Source organism: Carcharhinus amblyrhynchos, chromosome 14 (genome assembly GCF_965287045.1).
Source record: "Carcharhinus amblyrhynchos chromosome 14, sCarAmb.v2.hapA, whole genome shotgun sequence".
NCBI lineage: Eukaryota > Metazoa > Chordata > Chondrichthyes > Carcharhiniformes > Carcharhinidae > Carcharhinus > Carcharhinus amblyrhynchos.
Window position 1 is genome coordinate 64,314,559 of NC_137337.1, and position 12,292 is coordinate 64,326,850.

The 12,292-nt window shown below is 48.7% G+C and overlaps 1 protein-coding gene across 1 annotated transcript in view; it reads left to right on the forward strand.

The window, feature by feature from the left end:
* Positions 1–12,292, forward strand: part of LOC145352743 (pleckstrin homology domain-containing family H member 1-like) — a 150,184-nt gene that overhangs the window by 48,344 nt on the left and 89,548 nt on the right. Inside the window, exon 3 of the mRNA XM_080203010.1 lies at positions 6,628–6,690. Coding sequence (XP_080059136.1) covers positions 6,628–6,690 — 63 coding nt within the window. The remainder of the gene's footprint in view (positions 1–6,627; positions 6,691–12,292) is intronic.

Sequence of the window (12,292 nt, forward strand, 5' to 3'; positions counted from 1 at the left end):
CCCATTATGTGTGCCAGAGAAGAAAAACAAAGCAAATAATTGCATGCAGCCTTCAATGTCCGTAGCTGAAATCCTACTGCAATTCTATACAAATAATTGTAGTCTCAGAATCTTATTTCTATTTGCACAGCATGGCCCTATCGACTGGGAGCACTGAAGCATCAAATATCTTCAAGGAATCATGATAATGGGGAAATTCTCAGCTTCTTGCTGGGTGGTGTGTGTATTTAACTGAGAAAGGACACTTCTACTTCAAGGGGTTTAGCGAGGTTGGGTTGTGGGTGCAGGTAGAATCTCACAATTGTGACTGAGTGGGATCTGTCCATAATTTCACCGAATAACCAAAAACATATTGAGCTGTTTCAAGCTGCTAAAAAAGAGAAATTGACCAAGAATGGCTGCCATGAGTCATCTGATGTCTGATATTATAAGTTGACCACATTTCTGGAAAGTTCTTGCGTGGAATGTACTGCAGGCTCCCTTGACACAAAACGTCACCTTCATAAAGGGACTCCTGAAAGGAAGGCATTTGAAATATAAAGTGCCAGACTTTAATCAGCTATAATCCTGTCAAGGCAATGGGAACTTCTAACTATGATGTGGGTATACCACACAACCTCAAACAGACCATTGTTCGCAGCAAACTACCCAGCCTTCAGGAGAACAGTGACCACAATACCACACAACCCTGTCACAGCAACCTCTGCAAGACATGCCGGATCATCGACATGGATACCATCATCACACGTGAGAATACCATCCACCAGGTACATGGTAAATACTCTTGCAACTCGGCCAACATTGTCTACCTGATACGTTGCAAGAAAGGATGTCCCGAAGCATGGTACATTGGGGAGACCATGCAGACGCTACGACAACGGATGAATGAACATCGCTCGACAGTCACCAGGCAAGACTGTTCCCTTCCTGTTGGCGAACACTTCAGTGGTCACGGGCATTCAGCCTCTGACCTTCGGGTAAGCATTCTCCAAGGCGGCCTTCACAACACACGACAGCGCAGAGTCGCTGAGCAGAGACTGATAGCCAAGTTCCACACACATGAGGACGGTCTCAACAGGGATCTTGGGTTCATGTCGCACTATCTGTAACCCCCGTGACTTGCCTGGGTTTGCAAAACCTCACTTACTGTACTGTCTGGAGACAATACACATCTCTTTAAACTGTGATCAGTGCTCCTACCACTCACATTATCAGCCACTTCAGGTCTTGAACAGCAGGTTAGGTGTAAGGATTCGCATTTTAATCAGTAATCTCTAAACTGTCTGTGCTTTATATGCTCTGTCTGAGGCCAGAACTCTCCATTCACCTGACGAAGAGGGTAACCCCTCGAAAGCTTGCGAGTATATTATCAAATAAATAGGTTGGACTAAAACCTGGTGTTGTCCAACTTCTAACTAGCCAGATACCCAACAGACATTGTGGAAGGTGAAATAACCCCGTTCCCTGTTAGATCTACAATCCTGAAATATATCAAAAGCTTTCTGCAATGTAAGATCAAATTTGTGACGCTTGTTTGGTTTGATCGTAATAGTCATGATGTGGGTATGCTGGCGTTGGACTGGCGTAAACACAGTAAAAAGTCTGACAACACCAGGTTTTAGTCCAACCTATTTATTTGATAATATACTCACAAGCTTTCGAGGGGACTGCCTCTTCGTCAGGTGAATGCCTCTCCATTCACCTGACGAAGAGGCAGTCCCCTCGAAAGCTTGTGAGTATATTATCAAATAAATAGGTTGGACTAAAACCTGGTGTTGTCAGACTTTTTACTTGATCGTAATACCCAGGCTCTGAGGCACTGGTTTGATCGTAATACCCAGGCTCTGAGGCACTGGTTTGATCGTAATACCCAGGCTCTGAGGCACTGGTTTGATCGTAATATCCAGGCTCTGAGGCAGCGGTTTGATCATAATACCCAGGCTCTGAGGCAGTAGTTTGATCATAATACCCAGGCTCTGAGATAGTGGTTTGGTCGTAATACCCAGGCTCTGAGGCAGTGGTTTGGTCATAATACCCAGGCTCTGAGATAGTGGTTTGGTCGTAATACCCAGGCTCTGAGGCACTGGTTTGATCGTAATACCCAGGCTCTGAGGCACTGGTTTGATCGTAATATCCAGGCTCTGAGGCAGCGGTTTGGTCGTAATACGCAGGCTCTGAGACCCAGGCTGTGAGGTAGTAGTTTGGTTGTAATGCCCAGGCTCTGAGGCAGTAGTTTGATCATAATACCCAGGCTCTGAGGCAGTGGTTTGATCGTAATAAGAAAATAAGAACATAAGAAATAGAAGCAGGAGTAGGCCATCTAGCCCTTCGAGCCTGCCCCGCCATTCAATAAGATCATGGCTGATCTGTCGTGGCTCAGTTCCACATTCCCGCCCTCTCCCCATAACCCTTAATCCCCTCGCTTATCAAAAACCTATCAACCCGCGTCTTAAAAATATTTAGCGAGGCAGCCTCCACCACTTCAACGGGCAGAGAATTCCAGAGATTCACCACCCTTTGAGTGAAGAAGTTCCTCCTCAACTCCGTTCTAAACCGCCCCCCCTTTATCTTGAGGCTGTGCCCCCTAGTCCTACTGTCCTTTCTGAGCGGGAAGAGTCTCTCCACCTCTATCCTATCCATCCCATTCATCAACTTATATGTCTCAATGAGATCTCCCCTCATTCTTCTAAACTCTAACGAGTACAAGCCTAGTTTATTCAGCCTCTCCTCATAGCTCAACCCCCTCAACTCCGGTATCAGCCTAGTAAACCTCCTCTGTACTCCCTCCAAGGCCAAAATATCCTTGCGTAAGTGCGGCGACCAAAACTGCACACAGTACTCCAGCTGCGGCCTCACCAATGCCCTATACAGCTGCAACAAGACCTCCCTACTTTTATATTCAATCCCCCTCGCTATGAAGGCCAGCATCCCATTCGCCTTCCTGACCACCTGCTGCACCTGCAGGCTGGGTTTTTGCGACTCATGCACAAGGACCCCGAGGTGCCCAGTTGCTGAACTGGCACAGAGTGGAGACCAACCTCTGAAATCTCTCATGAAGCTCAGGTGGATCAGAGACACCGGACACAAGACCAGACAAAAAAAATGGCTGCGAGGCAAGCTAAGACCTTATTGCTTGCCACGGGGTACACTTTGAGCGGGATTTACCAGCCACCCTCGCCCCAAAACCAGAAAATCCCCCCTGAGGTCAACAGACCTTTGCATGGTCCACCTCCACCCTCTCCCACCCGCTACGATTCCCGTGGTGGGCGGAATGGGAGCACCCCCCTCCCCCCGGCCCTCCATGTGTTACCAGAATCTTGCCGATCCCCATTAAGGAACTGAAGATCACATTAAGTAATCGAGCACAATGATATTGGTGCAAATGTAGGGGATTCCTACACTGGAATGGGAGAGAAGAGTGGGCGGCGAGTTCTGGGCTGGGAATAAGTTGGTGGCTTTTCTGACTTGTTTGGGTGACCAGATAGGACCAATTATCAAGGGGAAATCCGAGGTATTTTATCTGAAGCAGAATCGTTGATATTGGTGAGCCTGCTATACCTTTTCATACTGGAGCAGTTTCACTTTGTTAGACCGAACCTTCACCTAAGTGAAGCCCACACTTGCTAGATTATTTTCCAGGTGTCCTTACAATGAATTGGAATGAACAGGGAGCACTGGTGCTGCGTTAATAGGATGTAGGACAAGGATCGTTTCTCATGGGCATACTCACCAACGTGGAAATGACCATGGGAAAGGTAGGAGCTCAGTCAACATTTAGTCTTTTAGAGCCACCTAACTTTCTAATTGGTTGATTTTGCCGTCATTCAGCTTTGTGAATCCACTTGGAATGAATAGTCTTGGGGCAGGTGGCATTGCGGACAGTATGAGGCAGCACAAATGATTGAAATACCAGACCTAAGGCTGTCTGGTCCCTAATCATAGAACCCTACAGGACAGAAAGAGGCCCTTCGGCCCATCGAGTCCCAACTGAACACAATCCCACCCAGGCCCTACCCCCATATCCCTACATATTATACCCACTAATCCCCTCTAACCTACGCATCCCTGGACACTAAGGGGCAATTTTTGTAGCATGGCCAATCAACCTAACCCGCACATCTTTGGACTGTGGGAGGAAACCAGAGTGCCCGGAGGAAACCCACACAGACACGAGGAGAATGTGCAAACTCCACACGGACAGTGACTCGAGCCGGGAATTGAACCCAGGACCCTGGAGCTGTGAAGCAGCAGTGCTAACCACTGTGCTACCGTGCCGCCTAATCAAGCTCCGATGCAGTGATATCCTGGTTCCCCAGTAGGTGTGTGGGAGAGAGTCCAGGAAACGAGAGGCATAAACTAAGTCCTCAGAGGCAGAAGTCCCTTCACCAAAATTCCCAACTCTAATAGCAGTACACAGAGTGCTATCAGCAGTCCATCACCGGGGGTGTCAGAGGAACTGACACTCTTGGTTAAGTACAAGGCAAAGACTCCCTGATTGGGCCATCAATTGGATCCTCAATCAAGGAGTTCATATTCCAATAGGCTAACCTCAATGGCCTGATTGAAGTCATTACATGAACCTTCCTTTTAGGGTCCGCTCTCTCAGTCCTTTTGACCCCACAAAGCACTGTTTAAAAGATACCATTCCTACTTGGGCATCCCAACAGGACTCAGTTCTCTTCAGCCCAGTTAAACAATGGTCTTCCCACTCATGCCTGAGTTAAGATCGCAGTCAAGGCCCAGTGATGTCATCAGAGCCTGCCCTACATTTAATGGAGGACCCCGCTGGCTTTTAGTTGGCTTGCCCATCCAGAGACCTGGAGACCAATCATTGATGGGTGGCCTGGTCACTCAAATTTTAATTGTACTCTTGCTCAGTTTCCGACAGGCAGGTAGGGTTAAATTCATTCTCAGTGTATTAGAGTGAGGTACAAGATTGCTGTTTAAAGTAAAAAGCTCTGTTAAACACCAGTTTCAACCTACAGATGAGCTTCACTGATTTCAAAGAACAAAGAAAAGAACAGCACAGGAACAGGCCCTTCGGCCCTCCAAGCCTGTGCCGATCATGATGTCCGAACTAAACTGAAAAAACCTTCTGCCTTTACTTGGTCTGTATCGCTCTATTCCCTCCCTATTCATGTACCCATCTAGATGCCTCTTAAATGTTGCTAACATGCCTGTTTCCACCACCTCCTCCGGCAGCACATTCCAGGCACCCACCACTCTTTGCATGAAACACTTTCCCCGTACATCTCCCTTAAACTTTCCCCCTCTCACCTTGAACCTGTGCCCCTTTGTAATTGACACTTTCACCCTGGGAAAAAGCCTCTGACCATCCACCCTGTCTGTGTGTCTCATCATTTTGTAAACCTTATCAGGTCTCCCCTCAGCCTCCGTCTTTCCAGTGAGAACAATCCAAGTTTATTCAACCTCTCCTCATAGTCAACACCCTCGAGACCAGGCAGCATCCTGGTGAACCTTCTTTGCATTCTCTCCAAAGCTTCCATATCCTCTGGTAGTGTGGTGACCAGAACTGCACACAATACTCAAATGCAGCCTAACCAAAGTTTTATATAGCTGTAACATGATTTCCCAACTCTTGTACTCAGTGCGCCAGCTGATGAAGGTAATCATGCCATGTGCCTTCTTAATCATCTTGGGCACCTGTGTTGCCACTGCCAGGGAACTGTGGACCTGCATGTCGAGATCCCTCAGTATGTTAATGTTCTTAATGGTTCTGCCATTTACAGTATAATTCACACCTAAATTTAATCCTCCAAAACGCATCACCTCACATTTGTCTGGATTAAACGCCAGCTGCCATTTCTGTGGCCAAATCTCCAATCTATTTATACCCTGATGTATCCTCTAACAATCCTCGGCACTATCAGCAACTCCACCAATCTTTGTGTTATCTGCAGACTTGCTAATCAGACCACCCACATTTTCCTCCAGATCATTTATATATACTTAAGCAACAGAGGTCCCAGCACTGATCCCTGCAGAACACCACTATCTCCATTCTGTAAAACACCCTTCCACTGCTATTCTCTGGCTTCTATAACCAAGCCAGTTCTGTATCCATCTAGCCAGCCCATCCCGAATCCCATGTGATTTTTGTTTTTGTACCAGTCTGCCATGTCAGGCATCCTTATGAAGTACACCCACAGACGTTCCCTCATCAATTATCTTTGTCATCTCTTCAAAAAGCTCAAATCAAGTTGATGAAGCGCGACCTTCCCCGTATAAAACCGTGCTGCCTGTCACGGCCTCGTCCGTATGTGCATATATCCTGTCATTACAGCATCTTCTCCAATAGCTTCCCCACCACTGACGTCAGGCTCACCGGCCTATAATTTGCTGGATTATCCCTGCTTCCTTTTTTAAACGAGGGAACAACATTAGCTATTCTCCTGTCCTCTGGAACCTCGCCTGTGGTTAAAGAGGATGTGGAGATATCTGTTAAGCTTTTTCTTCCCTTGCCTCCCTCAATACTGTGGATTAGATCCCCTCCGTCTCCGGGGACTTGCCTTTCTTAGTGCAATTTCAGACGCAGAGTGTTGAGTAAAGACTCTTCCTGTCCAGTACCCCGTGGGGCTTAACTTTTGTCTTCTGTCCTCCTTACAGATGCAGGAGTTGGAACAAAGAGTGACCGAGGCTGACCAGCGGGCAGACAATGCAGAGAAACAGGTACCCCATGTACAACGGAGGGGGACAAAGGATGTGGCTGTCTGCAGTATGAAGTGTCCCTTCTTAGCATGTTCGGCAACACCATTTTAAGATTTATTTATTCGTGTCATGAATTCAGCTTACATTAACACTGCAATGAAGTTCCTGTGAAAATCCCCGAGTCGCCACAGTCCAGCGCCTGTTCAGGTACACTGAGGGAGAATTTAGCACGGCCAATGCACCTAACCAACACGCCTTTCAGACTGTAGGAGGAAACCACAGCACCCAGAGGAAGCCCACGCAGACATGGGGAGAACATGCAGACTCTGCGCAGACAGTGCCCCAAGCCTGGAATTGAACCTGGACCCCTGGCGCTGTGAGGCAACAGTGCTAACCCACTGTGCCACCACCATGCCATCCCCATCGCAATACATTCTCTACCTTGGCATCTGCATGAGTGATTAATCTCCATGTCACGGCAGTGAGGGATGTTGTTGATGCTGGTGTTTGCAGTGCTGCTACGAAGTGGAGTTTGTTGGAAGGTTGGGGCATGGACAGATTGTGCGGAGCCTCGGGTGGTTACCGAGGTGCGTCGGCCTAGTGCTGGACTCGTGCTGGAGAGAGAGTTCCCACAGCTCCCCTGGCAACTGGTGAATGATTAAACCTCCCGGTCACTGGGCCTCCCAGCTTCAAGCTCACTCACTCACTCACATCAATGAGGGAAAACCCCCAGAGTCAGGAGGGAGGTGGAGATCGAGGCGACTTTATTGCTTCGAACGAACAGGAACTGCCCTTCCCCCACCATCTCCTCCCATCCCCTCCCCATCCAAACTCCCTGTCAGGGGATTTGAAATCTTTGTTACCTACAGACACAACAATTCCTACACTATCCTGGCCAGTCTCTCAGCCTGCAACCTCTGCTAACTTCAACTGATGATTCACTGCTGCCCCATATCCTCACTCCCAGCAAACCTCATTCCACCTCTCACCTCCCTGGTTGCTGATTTCTACGCAGCGACTGCTGAATTTTAATTTTCTCATCCGTGAGTCTAAATCCCTCTCTCCCGTGCTTCTCCGATTCTGGCTGCTTCTGCACTGCGCTGGTGCCTTCAGCTGCCTTCATCCTGAGCTCAGGAATTCCTATTCCTGGGGCAATTTAGCATGGCCAATCCGCCTAACTCGCACATCTTTGGACTGTGGAAGGAGACTGGGGCATCTAAAGGAAACCCGCACAGACATGGGGAGAATGTGTAAGATCCACACAGACTGTGACCCAAGGCTGGAATTGAACCCGGACCCCTGGTGCTCTGAGGCTGCAGTGCTAACCCACCATGCCAGGGTAATCCCCCTCAGGGTGATTAGCTGGGTAAATATGAGGAGTAATGGGGATAGGGCCTGGGTGGGATTGTTGTCACTGCAGGCTCAATGGGCTGAATGGCCTCATTTTGCACTGTAGGGATTCTATGAAAACATCTGCCGTGGTGGGATTCCATCCTGGGTCCACAGGGAATTACCCTGTGTCTCTGGATTATTGGTCCAATACAATACCACCACACTATTGCCGTTCTGTGTGTATTGGCAGGAAAGAAAAAGTACCTGACCCCTTGGCCAGAATTTTACTGTCCCACCTGCCATGGGAATTGGGGTGGGCGAGGCGAGGGTCATAGAAAGGTTCGTTGACCTTGGATGGGATTCAACGCTTTCGGGACAAGTGAGGTTGTAAAATCCCGCCCCTCAACCCCATTTCATTTGAAAGTACCCATTGCAATTTGATACCCTATAAGTCCATCCATTTTGCATGAACGTGGAACAGCCATTCGGCCCATCGTTACTGGCCCAACTCCAAAATCGGTCCCATGTCTGCACCGTGTTATAGAACCTCCAGGAAGATGTTGAGTCATGGGTGTCATGGTAGCACAGTGGGTTAACATTGCTGCCTCACAACGCCTGGCTTTAGTAACTGTCTGTACGGAGATGGCACATTCTCCCCATGTCTGCATGGGTTTCCTTCCGTGCTGCAGTTCCCTTCCATGAAACCGTGCTACCAGGTGTATTGGCCGTGTTAAATTCTCCCTCAGTGGACCTGAACAGGCACCGGAGTGTGGCTCCTAAGAGATTTTCACAGTAACTTCGTTAATGTAAGCCTACTTGTTGACACTAATAAAGAAATAAATGAACAAACGATGCGCGGGTTTGGTGGATTGGCCGTGCTACATTGCCCCTTATTGTCAGGGGGACTGGCTAGGGTAAATGCATGGGGTTACGGGGATAGGGCCTGGGTGGGATTGTGACCAGTACAGACTTGATGGGCCGAATGGTCTCCTTCTGCACTGTTGGGATTCTGTGATTCAGTGTTGGCATTGCTGATTCAAGCTCTGCTGACAGTTTAACCTCACGGTGACTGTATCTGGGTTCCTGATCATCCCTTGAAGCTAATAACAGCGAGATGGAGGAACCGGTCGGATACTGGTCAGGATTTGCCGACCTCTAAGCTGACTTCTCCGCGGCGAAGTCACGATTGTGTAACGACGGGTCGGTTGTGTTTCCTCACGGTTCACTGGCCAGCCAGCAGAAAGTTCCCAGCCAGCAGGCGTAAGGGTTAATGACCACTCCGTGATCGGGCCTTCAGCTCCAGGTGAACTTCAAAGGATGTAGGCCCGTCATTAGCCATATGGACAGATAGTCAAAGGAATTCAGACGATTAGCCCTGTCTTGTGTTCTCAAGGTTGGCACTCTGCTCAATTACCAGGAAGCTGAGGCCCATTATTCAGACTGAGTGCTTGTCAAGGTGGGGTGGTGGGAGGGTTAGATTTCCCACACTCTCGGCCCGAGTGTCAGTAACTGTCTCCTTTGTGGGGATTCGGTCACAGGGCAGTGTTGTGTCAACATCAGTGAGGGCCTCAGAAGCTTGATCTGTCACCGTCTGCGAAACAGATTTAGCCTCTCCTGTTTTTGTGTGTGTGTGTGTGTGTGGGAGCTATAAGGGGTACTTTGGACTGTGACCTTCTGCAGGGAACGGATGGCTTCAGGTTACAGGCCAGTGCAGTCTTTGTTTAGCCGATGATAAGAGCAGACATTAAACAAAGTCTTGGGTGGTCATTTCCTCAGCCTCTTCCTTCTTTCCAATCCTTTCGCCGTAACACTGTAATCACGGGGAAAGAATGAAAGACTGGGGCTCTTTTGTCTAAGCAAGTAAAGGCTGACCTAATAAAAACGTCTTTGAAATTGTGTAGGGGTTTGACGAGGGTCGGTTGTGGAGAGAAATGTTTCCACATGGGTTGCTCCAAAATTTACAGGCCTCAAATATAAGATATCCGCAAACAAATCCCATAGGGTACTCGTCAGAAACATCTTTATCCAAACAGGGGCTAAAATATGGAATAATGTTTATTTATCATTGTCACAAGTAGGCTTACATTAACACTGCAATGAAGTTACCATGAAAATCCACTCGTCACCACAACCCTGGTGCCTGTTCGAGTACACTAAGGGAGAATGGCCAATGCACCTAACCAGCGTGTCCCTCAGACTGTGGGAGGAAACTCAGGCAGACACAGTGAGGAAGTGCAGACTCCAGACAGACAGTGAACCAAGCTGGGAATCGAACCCGGGTCCCCAGCGCTTTGAGGCAGCAGAGCTAACCACTGTGCCACCCTGATAATAGCACAGAATCTTTTAAGGGGAAGCTAGGTTAACACGCATGGGAACTTAAGAGTGGGATGTGCTGATGGGATGAGATACAGTAAAGGGAGAAGGCTGTTGGGAAGAATAATCACGTCTGTACGGTCTGTAAATTCAATGTAACACCAGCTCCGTGTCTCCAACAGAACTGAGACACCCCTCTCCCCACCACCGTCACCACCCCTCACCAGTAAAATCTCTGGGAAGATGGTGCCTTGGTACAGCATACTGCTGGGCCTCCCCGTTTAGTCGCTGCATTTAAGATGATTCTCAATGGCACATCGGAATGTGGAAATAAATCTTCCCATTCGACATGGGGATAAATTACAGGGAACTAACCAGAATGAGTGCGGGAACTGAGGGAGTGATCTGATTTGATTTATTATTGTCACATGTATACAGTGAAAAGTATTGTTTCTTGTGTGCTAACATAAGAACATAACATAAGAACATAAGAAATAGGAGCAGGAGTAGGCCAACTAGCCCTTCGAGCCTGCCCTGCCATTCAATAAGATCATGGCTGATCTGTCTTGGCTCAGTTCCACTTTCCCCCCCTCTCCCCATAACCCTTAACCCCCTCTCTTATCAAAAACCCATCAACCCGCGTCTTAAAAATATTTGGCGAGGTAGCCTCCACCACTTCAACGGGCAGAGAATTCCAGAGATTCACCACCCTTTGAGTGAAGAAGTTCCTCCTCAACTCCGTTCTAAACCACCCCCCCTTTATCTTGAGGCTGTGCCCCCTAGTCCTACTATCCTTTCTGAGCGGGAAGAGTCTCTCCATCTCTATCCTATCCATCCCATTCATCATCTTATACGTCTCAATGAGATCTCCCCTCATTCTTCTAAACTCTAACGAGTACAAGCCTAGTTTATTCAGCCTCTCCTCATAGCTCAACCCCCTCAACTCCGGCATCAGCCTAGTAAACCTCCACTGCACTCCCTCCAAGGCCAAAATATCCTTGCGTAAGTACGGCGCCCAAAACTGCACACAGTACTCCAGCTGCGGCCTCACCAAAGCATACCGATCATAGAGAAGGAAAGGAGAGGGTGCAGAATATAATGTTACAGTCATAGCTAAGGTGCAGAGAACGATCCAAATTAATATAAGGTAGATCCATTTCAAAAGTCTGACAGCTGCAGAGAAGAAGCTGTTCGTGAGTCAGTTGGTGCGTGATCTCAGACTTTTGTCCGTTTTCCCGAAGGAAGAAGGTGGAAGAGAGAATGTCCGGGATGCGTGGGGTCCTGAATTATGCTGGCTGATGATCTGAGGCAGCGGGAAGTGTAGGCAGAGTCAGTGGATGGGAAGTTCGTTTGCATGATGGAGTGGGCTTTGCAGTTTCTTGCGGTCTTGGTCAGAGCAGGAACCCATACCAAGCTGTGATACAACCAGAGTGCGGCTCTGTCCGAGGTGTTTAACAGAGGGAGTGCTGTCCTGTCGGAGGTGTGTAACTGAGGGAGTGCTGCTCTGTCGGAGGTGTGTAACTGAGGGAGTGCTGTACTGTCGGAGGTGTATAACTGAGGGAGCGCTGCTCTGATGGAGGTGTATAACTGAGGGAGTGCTGCTCTGTCGGAGGTGTATAACTGAGGGAGCGCTGCTCTGATGGAGGTGTATAACTGAGGGAGCGCTGCTCTGATGGAGGTGTATAACTCAGGGAGTGCTGCTCTGTCGGAGGTGTGTAACTGAGGGAGTGCTGCTCTGTCGGAGGTGTATAACTGAGGGAGTGCTGCTCTGATGGAGGTGTGTAACTGAGGGAGTGCTGCACTGTCGGAGGTGTGTAACTGAGGGAGTGCTGCACTGTCGGAGGTGTGTAACTGAGGGAGTGCTGCTCTGTCGGAGGTGTATAACTGAGGGAGTGCTGCACTGTCGGAGGTGTATAACTGAGGGAGTGCTGTACTGTCGGAGGTGTGTAACTCAGGGAACGCTGCTCTGATGGAGGTG